Consider the following 10,291-nt stretch of genomic DNA (forward strand, 5'->3'; position numbering starts at 1 on the left):
GGCAGCCAGCCTCCCCCGTTGCCGTCCGGGGGTCTGACTCCGTGGGTGGGGACGGCACCTCGTCTCTGAAAGTCTGACAGTCCCCGCGAGGACGCCCCCTTCCAAGCTCCAGCCCACATCGGCGGCCCGTTCCCGCTGTGTGTGAGTGTGTGTTGGGAGGGGGGCGGGTGGCGGTCCCTCCTTCACAGAGGGTGCGGGGGCAGCCGCGCGAAGGAGGCTGCGGTGGAATCCGGAGGGCCGGAGAAGAAAGGGAGCCCCCGGGGAGGGGGCGGCCCCAGCCCGCCCCGCCCCGCCCCGCCGCCTATTGGCCCCGCGCCGCTATATCTGGGCGCCCACCCGGCCCGAGGCCACCGCCGTCTCCACCGCCGTCCGCCCTGCCCTCCGCGCCCGGCTCCCGAAGTGCCCGCTCTCCCACCCTCCGCGCTCCCGCGCTCCGTTCCGCCCAGGCCGCGCCCAGCTGGAATGCAGAGATCGCCGCCCGGCTACGGCGCACAGGACGACCCGCCAGCCCGCCGCGACTGTGCATGGGCCCCGGGACCCGGGGCCGCCGCTGAGCCGCGCGGCCTCCCCGCCGCCCCCGCCGCCCTCGCCGCGCCCGCCGCTCCCGCCTCGCCGCCCAGCCCGCAGCGCAGCCCGACGCGAAGCCCCGAGCCGGGGCGCTATGGCCTCAGCCCGGCCGGCCGCGGGGAGCGCCAGGCTGCCGACGAGTCGCGCATCCGGCGGCCCATGAACGCCTTCATGGTGTGGGCGAAGGACGAGCGCAAGCGGCTGGCGCAGCAGAACCCGGACCTCCACAACGCGGTGCTCAGCAAGATGCTGGGTGAGGGGCGCGGGCGGGCGGGCGGGCGGGGAAGGGCGCGGGGCGGGGGTGGGGGTGGGGGGAGGGACCTGGGGCCGGGCCGGGCGGGGGCCGGGCGGGGCCCGCTGACCCGCACCCACGGTCCGCAGGCAAGGCGTGGAAGGAGCTGAGCGCGGCGGAGAAGCGGCCCTTCGTGGAGGAGGCGGAGCGGCTGCGCGTGCAGCACCTGCGGGACCACCCCAACTACAAGTATCGGCCGCGCCGCAAGAAGCAGGCGCGCAAGGCCCGGCGGCTGGAGCCCGGCCTCCTGCTCCCGGGCCTGGCGCCCCCCCCTCCGCCGCCGCCGCCGCCGCCGCCGCCGCCCCCCGAGCCCTTCTCCGCGGCGCCCGGCGCGGCCCGTGCCTTCCGCGAGCTGCCCCCGCTGGGCGCCGAGTTCGACGGCCTGGGGCTGCCCACGCCCGAGCGCTCGCCGCTGGACGGCCTGGAGCCCGGCGAGGCCGCCTTCTTCCCGCCGCCCGCGGCGCCCGAGGACTGCGCGCTCCGAGCCTTCCGCGCGCCCTACGCGCCCGCCGAGCTGCCCCGGGACCCCGGCGGCGGCTACGGGGCGCCCGCGGCCGAGGCGCTCAGGACCGCGCCCGCTCCCGCCGCGCCGCTCGCCGGCCTCTACTACGGCGCCCTGGCCGCGCCCGCAGCCGGCCCGTTCCCCGGCCCGCTGTCGCCGCCCCCCGAGGCCCCCCCGCCCGAGGGCGCCGAGACGCTGGGGCCCAGCGCCGACCTGTGGGCCGACGTGGACCTCACCGAGTTCGACCAGTACCTCAACTGCGGCCGGACTCGGCCCGACGCCGCCGGGCTCCCGTACCACGTGGCGCTGGCCAAGCTGGGCCCGCGCGCCATGTCCTGCCCCGAGGAGAGCAGCCTGATCGCCGCGCTGTCCGACGCCAGCAGCGCCGTCTACTACAGCGCCTGCATCTCGGGTTGAGCGGCCGCCGCCGCCGCCGCCGCCGCCGCGCGTGCCCGCCCGGCATCTCTCCAGGGCGCGCGCGTTTCGGCTACTCCCGGGCGCCCTGCGAGGGTGCCTCCCACGTGCCCTGGGGCCTTTCCCGGAATCCCAGGCCTGGGACCTGTTGGCTGGCCCTGCTAGGGTTAACTCTTTGAAGCGTCTAATGCTTTCCTTGCAGTGTATTTTCTAGAATCAGGCTGTATTTTTCGCTTTGCCTTTTTTATACACGTAATACAACATATTTAATTTTTAATTAAACTTTTAAACTTTTTCTTCCAACGGGTTTCACTGACCAAAAGCACCAATGTAGCGATATGAGGAATACCAGTATTTGTTTGCTTTAAAGGAGGAGCAGGATCTGCACCCCCCACCCCCACCCCACCCCGGGCCAGGCGAGGCCACAATAAAGTGACTCGCTCTTTCCTCTGCACACCCGAGTCTGTGGTTGTTGGGGGAAGGGGAAATGGACCCTGGCCGTGCCGTTCCCCAGAGCCTCCTGGGAGACTGCCACCCAGCTTGGCCCCCAAAACACCCACCTCTCCATCCTTCCAGGATGCTCCCCCCGCCGCCCCCTGCCACAGAGTTGGTGGGAGGCATGAGGTGCAGGCACTCCCCACCCCCCCTTCTATTCCCCTCCTCTCCCAACCCCCCTTTTTAATTCGAGCGTAATAGGGGTTGGCGATGCCCCCACACCTCCACCCATGTTTCATTCTCCTCAGCTCTTTCAAAACTTTCTTCAAAGTAAATAAGTTAAATTAAAAATAAATACATAAATGCAACTTCCTTCACACCTGGGGACTACTTCTCAGGACTGTGCTCCTCTCCAAAGGAGGCTGGCAGGGTGGACACCTATATGCCCGCCCCCCACCCCCGCCGCTGGGCCCTGTCATTCTTAAACCAGTGTCCCCGGAGTGGGCAGCCCCACGTCACACCCATGCTGCTTCCCGGTGACAGGTCAACGACCCGAGCAGGGAGGCTCAGGCCCCGATTGTGGAGCTCTCAGCCAGCCCTTCTCCCCTCCCAACAGAACTGGGCCTCCTCTTTCCACACTTCCTGGTCTCCTAGCCCCTTTCTCTGCCCCCCTCCCTGGCGAGCTGACATGCAAAAGTCAGTCCTAGCTCGGTCTCCCATGCATCTGGGAGCACGGGCGTCTGTGAGTCAAGTGGGTTCTGGACGATGCTGAGTGCAGCTGAGCCCGATTCTCACTGCACACGTGTGAGCCAGTGTGTGCAAGCATGTGTGTGTACGTGAGGCTCTGAGCATGGGTGTGATGCTGTGACACTGTGACCATCCATGCTCACTGTGTCTGTGTGCACATGGTGCAATAACCCTGGGGCTGGATGTGCATGTGTCAGTGTGTAAACCTAGGTGTCCACACACACGGGTCTGCTGCCTGAGTGTGTGTGGGGAGGCAAACAGGCGGTGGGGCTGTTTCTGTAGGTATCCTGCTTCTCAGAGGCAGACTGACATCACCTCTATGTTAAGTGGCACGGGCTACACACTTCACCTGGGTCCCCTATCCCTGCCTCGTCAGCAACAAGGCTCAAAAAAACTGAGACAGAGACAGAGATAGAAAGGAACAGAGACAGACAAGCTGAAAAGGACAGGATTTGGGCCCAGAGGTGGAGAGAGACACACGCTGGGTGGGTAGAGGGGCACAAATAGCCCACAGGACGACAAGGACACCATCTGCCCCCTCCAAGTGGACACAAGCACGGTGCGTGGCAGGGATGCCGAGGCCCAAAGGGAAAAGGGTGGTCCGGTTCAGCCACGTTTGTTACGGCTTTGGAGTGGGAGTGCTCAGAGGCCCCAGTGCTGAGTCCCAGACTCATGCCTGGAGAGGGGCACATGACCCAAGAGTGTACCTCATCAGCTGTCATGGTCCTCCAACTCCTGATCTGCTCTGGGCCTGCCCCCTGGTGGGGGGTCAGGTTGCCCACCCCCTCGAGCCCTGGGTCAGCTGGACCAACGTGTGCCCCACTGCGGGGACCCAGAGCAGCCAGAGTCCAGGAGTCTCTACCCCGGGTGCGGACCCTCCTATCCCCTCACTCCACCCACTGGCCAGGGCAGGTAGGAGGAGGCAGGTAGGAGGGAGGGAGGGAGGGAGGCCAGGGCAGGTGGGAGCCACCATGAACAGCCCCACTAAGGGCCTCCCTGCCTGGGCTGAGGCACTGTCCATCGTCCCACCTGGGCCCCCACCCCAGAGACACCCGTGGACACACAGAAGAAGATGTCAGACAAGCGGACACAGCCCGTTGTGTCTTTCTTTCCTGTTTTCTGGCACAGGCCGGGACGATATTCTCCCACCCTCCGTTCTGGGCTCCTCACCCCACCCCGATGCCACCCAGAGGGCCCCTTGAGGTCAGTAGGATGGGGAGCCACAAGGGTGCTTCCGGGGGGCAGCACACACCATTGCCCCGGTAGGGAGAAGGCAGAGCAGCTGGACCCCTAGAAGCCCCTCCCACGGTGGCAAGGCAGAAGGCCAGTGGGGGGCCCCAATTTGGAGCCAGTCCCCATCGCCAGGGGCTGGGGGACTCCAGGAGCAGGATCTGAACAAGGACATGAGAGGGCCTCCCACAGAGAGCAGCTGTTTCCAATAGCAGCTCCTCAGCCATTGCCCTCAGTGGTGGGCCAGCGCAGGAGGCTGGGGAGGGGTCTCTTCAAAGGACCCTCTGCCCAGGGCCCTGCCTGGGGAGCTATCCAAGGGGACTGGCTCTGCCCTGCCTGGACAGAACAGCTGTCTCAGGCAGAACCACAGCCTGTCCCCCCTTCCCTGGCCTGGGCGGCTCCAGCCCTGGGTCAGGTTTCCCACCGTTCCCCCTCCTGGCTCCACCTACCTGCTTCCCCGAGGGTCAGAAAAGGGAAGTCCCCACCCCCAGCTCCCGCTGAGTCAGGCTGGCCAGGAACAGACCCTGGTGGCCTAGCTCCTGGCGGGAAGTTCTAGCAGCCCTGCCTGGCACAAGCCACAGCTCCCACGCCCAGGACTCAGCTGGGCCCTGGAGGGACCTGGGCTGGGGTGTTGAACCTTCCCCAGCAAGCAGCCCAGGGGAGGAGGGTCAGGGAGGGTGGGGCTGGGGGCAGGTTAGGGGCACCCTCTCCCTCTCAGGTCATCCCCTGGACACCTTTGGGAACACAACACACACCCACACACACACACACAACTAGACAACTAGTCGCATAGCCTACCAAGAGATACATCGGGGCCAAGGCTCTGCTCACTCATATGCCCGATCCCAACGAGGCCACGCTGGGCAGGCAAGGATGGACCTAAGTCACCCTCCACTCGGCCGGACAAATGCTCTCAACGACCCAAGGGTGTCAGCCCACATTCTACCAAACCTGCATAGGTTTTCTGGCAGCTAAGTCAGTGGTTTTAGGACATTCCCAGGACTGGGCGGCCACCACGCCTCTCATTTCAGTGTTTTCCCACCTCTTCAAAAAGAAACCCTCACTTGTTAGCAGTGACTCCCCAGCCCCCAGGGAAACATCACCTACTTTCCGTGTCTGTGGGTCGGCCTGTTCTGGACATTTCACATAAATGGGATCGCACAAGAAGTGGGTTTGAGGCTGGCTTTGTTCACTGAGCATCAGCTTTCCTGGGTTCTTCCGTGTTGTGGCGTGTGAACTTCATTCCTTTGTAGGGCGGAGTACTATTCCACCGTCTGACCGGACCACGTTTTATCTGTTCACCCAGCGGTGGACGCTTAGATTGCTTCCACCCGCTGCGATTGCGAATAATGCCGCAGTGAACGGTGGTGTACCAAGGTTTTGCCGTGGCGTGCATTTTCATTAAAATTACACAGATTTATATCTCTAACGACCATCCGAGCAAGTAGGTTCAGCATGTTAGAGCCACGTATCCCAAGGCTCAGCCCTCCACCCAGCCACCCCCCACTCCTGCCCCAGGCTGCGGAGGGGCCCCAGGGACCAGGTGTGTGGGAACTCCTGGCCCCGGACCTGGAGAGACGGAGAGACGGGGGGTGTGAACGCCGAGGCTCCTCCTCCTCTCGGGCTCCCTCCTCACCTCCAGCCTCGCACTGAAGCCAGGCAGGGTGCAGTGGGGCGGGCTCAGCATCGTAGGGGCTCCCCGTCCACCACCATGTTTCCTACGACCCCACGACCCCACTTGGCCCCCACGACCCAGTCCTGTCTCCGCGATCCTGCCTCGTGCCCAGCGACCCTGTCCCCGACCCTCATTACCCAACCTGTGCCCCTCGACCCAACCCTGTGCGCCATGGCCCCGCCCCTTACCCCATGACCCCGCCCCGTCTCCCACGCTCCTGCCAGCCTGCGCACCCGAGAAAACAGGAAGGGGCGCACAGCGGCGGCGCAGGGAGGAAATGCAGGAAGCGGCCGCCGGGTGCGGCGCTTATCTTGGGCCACAGCCGGGACCCCTGGCCTCACGCCCCGGCACAGGCCCGGCAGGGGACGCAGGGCGCGACCGGAGGACAGGGCCTGCTCACCTGGCGGGGAGCCCCGGCCACCTCACCCCCAAGATACGAAGGTCACAACTGGGCTGTGGAGGGAGGCAACGAGGCCAGTGACAGGATTTGACTGAGCCAGGCTGTGGCCATCCACAGATGTGAGCAGAAGTCCCGTTAGGACACAGCCCGCGGGCACCTGCGTGGCTCAGTGGAAGGAGCATGCGTCTCTTCATCCCAAGGCTGTGAGTTTGAGCCCCATGTTTGGGTGGAGAGATTACTAAAAAAATAAATGTAAACACACACACCGCACAGAGGTGACCCAGGGGCCAGTATCCAACCCCAGGATGGCCCTCCCCCACAATACATGCCCCTCAAGGTCCCGACGTTCCCCCCCCCCAAAAAAAGGGCTCACTTCCCCTAGCAAGTGTGGGATCCCTGCCGATTCTTCAGGAGGGAGGCTGTGGAGGTGGGGGTTAGTTGGGGTTGGGGGGGATGGTGGTGGTTGTTTGCTCCTGTGTTTACGAAGCTGGGTCTTTTCCTAGGGAGGAGACAGGATGGGGACTGTCCCTGAGAGCCCCCCAGGGTCCTGCAGGCCACTGGCAGGGACAATGGGCTGCAGCACCTGGCACCGCCCCCCCACCCCCCGGAGTATGTGCTTTGCTTCCTGGAGTGGGGGCCCTTGTTTGTTTCCACACCAACCACAGATGGATCAGGCAGCCTCCTTGCACACCTGCAGGCTGGGGGACCCCACACTCAGGCTCACATGCAAAGGCCAAGTGCCAGGCGGGGCCAGCGCACCCTTCAGGTCTGGGTGCAGGTGTTTCCTCCCAGGCTGAGTGTGGCCCCATGCCTTCTCAGCACCCAGCGCCAGATGCAGGGGCTGGCTAACTCACATCCTGTCCCACAGCCGTGGCTCCATGAACACCGGAGCTGCATCTGTCCAGGGTCCGGGCATGGCAGCCACTCGTCTTTCCCACTACCTCCCTTTGCTCAATCAGGCCGCACCGGTAAGGGAGGGGTCATGGAGGGCGGTGCTGGGCAGGGCACAGGCGAGCCGCAGTAGCCCTCGGAAGGATCAGCACACTGGGCTGGTATGGCCCCGCCCCCGCCTGCAAAGCAGCAGAGGTGGGAAGAGGGGGTGGGGAGAGAGGAGCGTGTGGGCGGGGGTGGGAAACACAAGTGGCAAAGTCGGGATTAACTTTTTGGTTTTCAAATCCAGAGACCAGTTTGCCAGTCGCCCATGTTCCAGATGTTCTTTCAAAGGCTCCCAGTCTGGGAAGGCCGTGGGACACAGGCTACCCTTCAAAGTCAGCCTGCCCCCCCTTCTTCTGGTGCTGCACATGGGGGGTCTGGCTCCCTGGTTTCAGGAAGTTACACAACCCTGGCCAGTGCCCTGCGGCCCCATCTACCACCCTGGCACAGCCCCTCCTTCTGGGACCCAGCCCCCACCTCCCTGGAAGCAGTTGAGAAGGCTCGTGTGTGGGACAGGACACCACTGGGTGCAGGACCCAACCCGACCATGCATGTGCCCCAGAAACAACGTTTTTTGCAGGGGAAGAACCAGGCTCAGGCCACACGCCCCGGACCTCGGCAAGGAGGGCAGTGCCTCATGCAGGACAGGCCAAAGGCTCTGTCCCTGGTTGAGCACCCCATCGTCACTGGTTCCGGTCTGTTCCAGCCAGCAGTTCCTGCGCAAGCCACAGAAGGGGTCCTGGTGCTGAACACAAAAGCGAACATCTTGGGTTCTGCGCAGGGCATCCCTGGCTCTCCCTCTGGTCTGTCTTGGCTGGTCACTGTGGCTGTACACCTGTCCCCAGACCAGGTCTGGTTGGGCTATCCCCATGCTGGACAAGTGAACTTCGTCCCAGAAGCCAGAAGCCCCACTTGCTGCCATCCTATGTGAGGAAAGACTCGACAGTGTGTTGAATGGTGGCCCCAAGAACGAGATGCCCACCTCCCAGAACTTGGGAGTGGGATTCTTATTTAGGAAGAGGGTCTTGGCAGATAGGACTAAGGATCTTGAGATGAGATCAGCCTGGGTTATCCAGGGGCCCTAAGCCCAGGGCAAAGATCCTTGTAAGAAAGAGAAAGCCACGTGAAGCAGCAGCAGGCTGGAGCAATGTGGCCCCAGAGCACCTGGAGCCTCCGGACGCTGCAAGAAGCCAGGATGGGTTTGTCCTGGAGGGAGGTCAGCCCTACAACACCTTGATTTCAAGCCCGTGATAATGATCTTGGACTTCTGATCTCCAGAACTGTGGGGAAAGAAACTTCTATTGTATTAAGCCGCATGGCTTGTGATCATTTGTTACAGCAGTCGTAGGAAACCCATACAGATGGTGTCTGAGATATGGGGACGAGGGCCCAGGTCCCTGTGCCCAGAATGCTGGCCTGCCATCAGCGTGTTGGCAGAGGCAGGACCCGGAAAGATGTGCAGGGCCTCCGCCCAGTGTGGAGGCCACTCATTCTGTCTGAGGTCTGAAGAGAAGCGGCAGCGGGCAGACACGGTGCAGTGGGGTCTCATACCAAGAGCAGCCTCGGTTCTGCTGGCTCAGGCCACAGGCTGCCTCCAGTCCCTGACTCAACGTGCTGAATTTGCCAGGAAGGACCAGAGTTAGACTCCAGGAGGGCCACCCGCAAGTGGGGAGCTCTTCCAGGCAGGGGGAGGGCAAGACACACATGCACAGACCCCAAGGGACCCCATGCACAGACACACGCCCCCGCACGCACAGGAGAGTGCACGCACAGCTGTGTGCACATTCTCACGGGCAACCCCTCAGCACACCTGTGCGCGTGCTCACCACACATACACACTACCAGATGGGCTCTGACAGGAGCGTCCAGGGAGGAAGAATGGGGTCAGAGTACAAGAGCACATTGCCCATTCGCGTGGTCATGGTCCAGGACTCAGGGATCGTGTCCCTAGGACTCTGAGGCCTGTGCTCCCCCTCCTACCTGCCCCCTCCACCCAGGACAGCCTGACTGCTCTCCACTGCAGGAAGGGGGTGCTGACAGATGGGTGGAATGGCCCACCACACTGCAGGCGGTCCCCGCATCGCCACAACAGGGCCCCCAGGGCAGCTGCACGCTGTGGCCCGCGCACAGGGCACACACAGGGTGTAGCCACGCTCAAGGCCTGGGTCTCACCCCAGCCCTCACGCTTCCTGGCTGTGCCTCAGTCTCATCTACCAAACAGGGACAACAGGCCCTGCTGCACACGTACAGCGGGGTGCTGGGCCAGGGGCTGGTTCTCATTCTGTGCTAATGCTGACTGCCCCACCATGAAGGCCTTTCTGTATCCCCTCCCTGTCTGTTCTGCCAGGGTACCCCAGAGGCAAGGCCTGCTCTGGGGTCTCCTTGGTCCGTCCACCTGTCAGAAAGGAGTATGTGAGGTGGAGCCCAACAGGCACCCTTGTTGGCCAGGCGCTCTGCGGGCTCTACTTCCACTCCTCCACAGACTATGATTGGGGAGGGGGTCACAGACACCTGGCTATCTATGCAGCTGTGGGCAGGGGAGTTCAGGATCAGGACCCTCTCCCTGGCAAGCAAACATACGGTCCCAGAGCACAAGACAGCGGATCCCTGACCAGCCTGTCCAGGCCCACAGAGGGGGCCGTGGCCACCCCTCCCAGGGCCGCAGGAAATGGCCTGGCCCCACTTGCAGCCAGGGCCAGCGACTCTGGCTTCCCTTCAGGCCCGTTTCCTTTATCCGGTTGTTTTGCTCTGAGTTCACAAAGCTCAGCCTTCCCTTCCCCTCCATTTCCACCCCTTCCCCCATTCCAGAGAGGAGCAGGACGGAAACCGGACATTTCAGGGCCCGATAGAGCCCCTCCCCATCCACCCCCCCAAGCCTAGGGGAGTCCCATCCAGCGTCCCCACTCGCCCCCTGCTGCCTGAGGCTGGGAGCGCAGCTGGAAGGGGGTGGGGTGGGGTGGGGGCCGGCCTCGTCCAGGTGTGGCCGGTAGTCCTGGTTCCCCTACCAAGCGGCCTGTTGCCCCCAGCGCCCGCTCCTGGCCCAGGCCCGGATCCAGGGGTGGTGGGCCCCACCCCAGCAGGCGAAGAGAAGACCAG

At 63.9% G+C, this 10,291-nt stretch overlaps 1 protein-coding gene across 1 annotated transcript; it reads left to right on the top strand.

Moving 5' to 3' along the window:
- Window positions 1-318: 318 nt before the first annotated feature.
- SOX18 (SRY-box transcription factor 18) lies at window positions 319-2,070 on the top strand. Its single transcript, XM_043553359.1, has 2 exons — window positions 319-820; window positions 949-2,070. The coding sequence occupies exons 1-2, from the start codon at window positions 463-465 to the stop codon at window positions 1,776-1,778; spliced, it is 1,188 nt and encodes a 395-aa protein (XP_043409294.1). The 5' UTR covers window positions 319-462; the 3' UTR covers window positions 1,779-2,070.
- The last annotated feature ends 8,221 nt before the right edge of the window (window positions 2,071-10,291 follow it).

The sequence above is a fragment of the Prionailurus bengalensis genome, chromosome A3, assembly GCF_016509475.1.
Source record: "Prionailurus bengalensis isolate Pbe53 chromosome A3, Fcat_Pben_1.1_paternal_pri, whole genome shotgun sequence".
Classification (NCBI taxonomy): domain Eukaryota; kingdom Metazoa; phylum Chordata; class Mammalia; order Carnivora; family Felidae; genus Prionailurus; species Prionailurus bengalensis.